This window comes from Carlito syrichta, unplaced genomic scaffold (genome assembly GCF_000164805.1).
Source record: "Carlito syrichta isolate Samal-C Ts95f unplaced genomic scaffold, Tarsius_syrichta-2.0.1 Scaffold287742, whole genome shotgun sequence".
Classification (NCBI taxonomy): Eukaryota; Metazoa; Chordata; class Mammalia; order Primates; family Tarsiidae; genus Carlito; species Carlito syrichta.
The window spans coordinates 29,648-34,472 of NW_007231838.1; the positions used below are offsets into that span (position 1 = coordinate 29,648).

The 4,825-nt window shown below is 50.5% G+C and overlaps 1 protein-coding gene across 1 annotated transcript in view; it reads right to left on the reverse strand.

Annotated features, from left to right (window-relative positions):
- The window catches only part of LRRIQ4 (leucine rich repeats and IQ motif containing 4), a 13,098-nt gene that overhangs the window by 852 nt on the left and 7,421 nt on the right, over positions 1-4,825 (reverse strand). The window contains exons 5-6 of the mRNA XM_021709932.1: positions 3,012-3,208; positions 269-382 (exon numbers count right to left, since the gene is read on the reverse strand). Coding sequence (XP_021565607.1) covers positions 269-382; positions 3,012-3,208 — 311 coding nt within the window. The remainder of the gene's footprint in view (positions 1-268; positions 383-3,011; positions 3,209-4,825) is intronic.

A 4,825-nucleotide genomic window follows, 5' to 3' on the forward strand; every position in this document is an offset into this window, starting at 1 on the left:
CGCCCCGGCCTCCCGAGGCGCGGGCCCACAGGCGGAGGCCGGGCCGGCCCCATGTTTTCTTGAGGCAGTTCCTCAGTGTCAGAGCGTTGTACCCATACGTCTCTCAGTAAAAGAGCCTTTGATTTTTGCACACGAACGTGGTCCCGTGAAGACCTTTAATGGAGCGGGCATCCGGTTCGAGCGCGACGCCCTCATGTCCTCACGGCTCAGGGCCTCACCTCTCCGTCCGCAGAGGCCCTTCTCATCTCCCTCTCCAGGCCTGGGCGACCTTCTCGCCCTTCTTATCTTTGGGGGAGGTCTTCCCTTTCTTTCGAGCCCTGAGCACTTCATCAAGTCTCCCCAGTCCTTTCCGCACCACCACTCCCCTCCACCACGCCTGAATCTGAAAACAAGACAGACCCGCCGTCAGCACCGGCTGGCGGCCGGGGACGCGGGGGACCCGCGAGCTCCCCATCCTGACCCGGTGGGAACTCGGGGGCCGTGGGACGCGGGCAGAAGGCCAAGCCGCATTTTCCGTCTTTCTCAACCGGCCAGCCCCTCCGGCAAACGAGACCTGAATGCGCCCCGTGCCCCTGTGGGCCGGGCCCTGCTCTAGGCCGTGGGGCAAGGCCAGTGAAACCCCAACATCACGCCTCGATGGCGCTCACATCCCGCGGCGGAGGAGACAGCACTCGGCAAACACATGCAGCTGTGACGGGCCAGAGGTGCCGGCTGCTGTGGGGCATGACGTGCCTGTCCAACAATGGTGAGCATGTGTAATAAACCTCATGTTGTCTCAGGTGGCCTTGTACTAATAGTTTGGGTAATAGAATTGTATTTTTTCACACTAGTAATTTTAATGTGATATATCATTTTTTAATTTTAAAATTTAATTTATATAAACTACTTTTTTTATAAATTCTGCTGCCTGGAATTAAAAAGAGCCATCTATAGAAAACTTAAAATAAAAAATATAAATATGGATGACCATAGGGTCAATCTGAGGGGAAAGTGGGATGGAAAGACATATTCCAAAAGAAAAGGAAGACACGACAACACTTCTGCCTATAAAATAAGAGCTTGTTCAAGTATATGTAAGTCAATGCTGACAAGTCACAATGGTACGTAGATTCCATTGGATACATTTAAAATATCGATCTGTTAGTTCTGTTTTAAAACGTCAACACTTAAAATTCACCGGACGTCATGTCTTTTGCAATGATTTAAACATTGTGGCCAAAAATGTTAAATATTGATTTAAAGGTGTGCAAGAAGCCGGGCTCGGTGGCTCAGCCTGTAATCCCGCGCCTTTGGGAGGCTGAGGTGAGTGGACTGACTGAGCCCGTGGGCTCGAGACCCGCCCGGGCAGCGAGACCTCATCTCTACAATACATCAAAAAATCAGCCGGGCGTGGTAGCGCGCGCCTGTAGTTCCGGCTACTCGGAAGGCTGAGGCGGAAGGATGGCCGGAGCCCAGCAGGTCGAGGCTGCAGTGGCCGGGAGCGGCCGCTGCACTCCAGTCTGGGCGACCGAGTGAGACTCCAACTCAAAAAAAAAAAAAAAGTGTGCAAGATGGCGCATGATTTTTCAAAATGCTTTTAGGAAGCATCTGATAAACAAAAATACAGTTTGGGCAGGGCTTGGTAATCCCAGGACTTTGGGAAGCTGAGGTGGGAGGACTACTTGAGGCAGGCTGGGCAACATAGCAAGACCTGCCTCCACAAAAATAAAAAACTAGCTGGGCATGGCGGCATGCACCTGTAGTCCCAGCTACTCGGGAGGCTGAGGCAGAAGGATCGCCTGAGTCCAGGAGGTCAAAGCTGCAGTGAGCTATGATTGTGCCACTGCCCTCCAGCCTGGGTGACAGAGTGAGACCCTGACTCAAGAAAAGAAAAATACTATTTTTATTCTTTCAGTGTAGTCAATCCTGAATATATACACATTGAAATAAATATTTTAACATAAATTGATCTCCTGTTCTTTCTCCTTTATGCTACAACTCGTACATTATTTTGATTGATTAGAACTATGTGATTGGGTAGGTTTTAGTATTTCTGAATTTAATTTTGGAATAGAAAAGTAGGTATCACAAAATATTTATTATAAAAGAATGGATGTTAGGTCTGATAGGGTTGAGAGCCATGGATGCAGGACTCCAGAACAAAGACTGTGCCTCTCACTACAAGTGAAATGGAGGATTGTGGGTTTCAGCAGCATGGCGATCCAGCTCATGTGTATAGCATGGGTGTGACTGCTGAGCGGAAGGTTTGTTGTAGGGACATAGTGTGGGGGCAGGGACGCTAGTTGGGGCTGGCCGAGTTGTCCAGGTGTTAGATGAGGGTCAGGGACGGTAAGTTGGGGCTGACGCGGTGGTCTAGTGCGTGATGAGGGGACAGAGGTGTGAATCGGGGCTGATGTGGTCGTCCAGGTGTGAGGCGAGGGGGCAGGGATGCCAGAGGGGGCTGGCGCCGCCGTCCGGGTGTGAGATGAAGGGCCTAGATAGCTGGAGAGTGAAGAACACTGGCTGATGTGGACTGTTCCGTGCTCTCTGGGTGTCCCGTCTCCATGGGCTCATGGGCTAGAGCAGAATGGGGCGGGCTTCAGCCCTTGGGCCTCGTTGGTGGCAGAGAGAGCCCTGGGTACTAGGCCTCTCATCCACAGATGCTTTCATTTCCAATTTTTCAACATTATCTTACTGATTTTGCCAATACACGCTTTTCTCCCCACTCCAGGGAAACAGTCCAAGAATCTTAGACTGTTTTGGAATGTGAGGTTTTGGTTTCCTTTGCCTTTTTGTTGGCATCTTCTCCGACTGAGAGATAAGGGACATTAAAGACAAAAACGCTGGGGCTGACGTTAAAACATTCTCTCACTCAGCCCTGGGGACATACGTGTAAATAAGAGGCTTCTCTCAGGAGGGACAGGGTGCGGGTGTGCTCGGGGCCACTCCACGGGTAACCGTGACGTGGTTTTAACACTAGACCCCCGGTAAGCAGCAGTGGGCGTGTTATGAAGAGCCTCGGCTGGCTTTACCTTTGTTGCCATGATCGCCCTGGCTCTGTTTCTCCGGAGGTGCGCCCAGATGGCCTCGTTGCCCCCGGCACACACGTCCCCAGGGGGCTCCTCCATGGGGTTGTCCTTCAGCGTCAGGACCTGAAGGTTCACCAGGGCATCCAAGTTCTCGGGAAGATGGGTGAGCAAGTTGTCTTCCAGCAGTAACTCTCTCAAAGCTGAAAAGATTTTTTTAAATGGTGGCCCCATCTTAGGAGCAAACAGCACTGTCGCCTAGGTCTGCCCCAGTCTGTGAGGGACCCAGCTCTGCCTTTGGAAGAGAGGCGAGAGGATGAATGTTTGAGACTGACACCTTTCTACACCCTCCCACAGAGGGCCTGTCTCTGTGTGCGCTTTCTTGTTACATAGAGAAGAGAGGTCCACCTCCAAACAGTCCCGTCCCTCCAAGAGTGGGTGTCTTGAACTGAAACCCATAGCTCCCTGGTAAGAGACCCTCAGACCTGTTCTTTAGTCAGCAGAGTGCTGGAAACACTGATAGCGCACACCTTTGGCTGGGACACTCGTTCCCCATGGCCTCAACGCCCCCTGGGGTCACACCAAGTGTTGGCATGTAGGTGACACCTGCCCGGTCCCTAGAGACCATGGAATGTCCTGCATTGGGCTCACAGTCGCTTGCTACTTTCAATAAGCAAGTTAATTTTTTGAAAAAAATACTTTCTGGTGGAAAAGGACTATGCATAGCCCGGTGTGAAGAGAAACGTATGCATGCAGAAACGCAAAGAAAGCATAAAAATAATTCTTCCTCTCTTTCCCATCCCACCGACCTCTCACATCCTAACTGTCATGGGGAACCGCTGTTATCAGATTCCTGTGAATCCTTACAGAAAATATCCAGGCACACAGAGGTCTACAGAGACATGCACATAAAACTATAAATCAAATATTATTGCATCACATAGAATGGTCTGAATCTGTATTTTCTAGCACACGGAACTCTCTTAAATAGTTCACTGAAAGAGAAATAAAAATGGCTGGGAAGCACGGAAAAGAGGCTCAAAGCCACTCAGTGGACGCAATGTCAACTGGACACTAAAATGTGATGCTTTATCAACCAAGTAGGCAGAGATGAAAAGTCTGGTAACACCCAGCATTAAGGAGGGAGAAGCGAAAAATCACATTTAAATCATATTCATTGATAAATGAATCATAAACTCTCACTTTTCTCTACGCGGTTCATCAAAGGCGGTAAGTATAGGACACTTTGTCCTGACACTGGATGTTTGAAGAACGCAAACAAATGACGTGTAATAAAAAAGAACAAACAAAACAAAACCAAAGCGCGCTCCTTAGTCCAGTTACTGGGACATGTTTGTCTCCTGCTGTGCCATCTAATAAAAGGCATCCGACGGAAAGAGGCAAACCCGGTTCTCGTCTTCACAGCTCCGTAACAACTTAAAGTTGTCAGAGCACGGGTAAATGCATATCAGAGACAGGAAAGTCGTAACCACTGAAGGATGTGGAGGCCGTTCCAGTCCTCTAGGGACCGAGGGTGCATCACGAGGAGTTCTGCAGCCCAGCCTGCCTCTGGCATCCGAACGTCTTGTGGGGAGGCACCTGCTTCCACCCCACAATCACGCATCCTCCTTTCATTAAAGAACAGCCGTGGGCTGGGCTCGGTGGCTCAGCCTGTAATCCCACGCTTTGGGAGGCCGAGGTGAGTGGACTGCCTGAGCCCGCGGGTTCAAGACCCGCCTGGGCAACTTGGCGAGACCTCATCTCTACACTAAATCAAAAGTCAGCCGGGCGTGGTAGCGCACGCCTGTAATTCCGGCTAC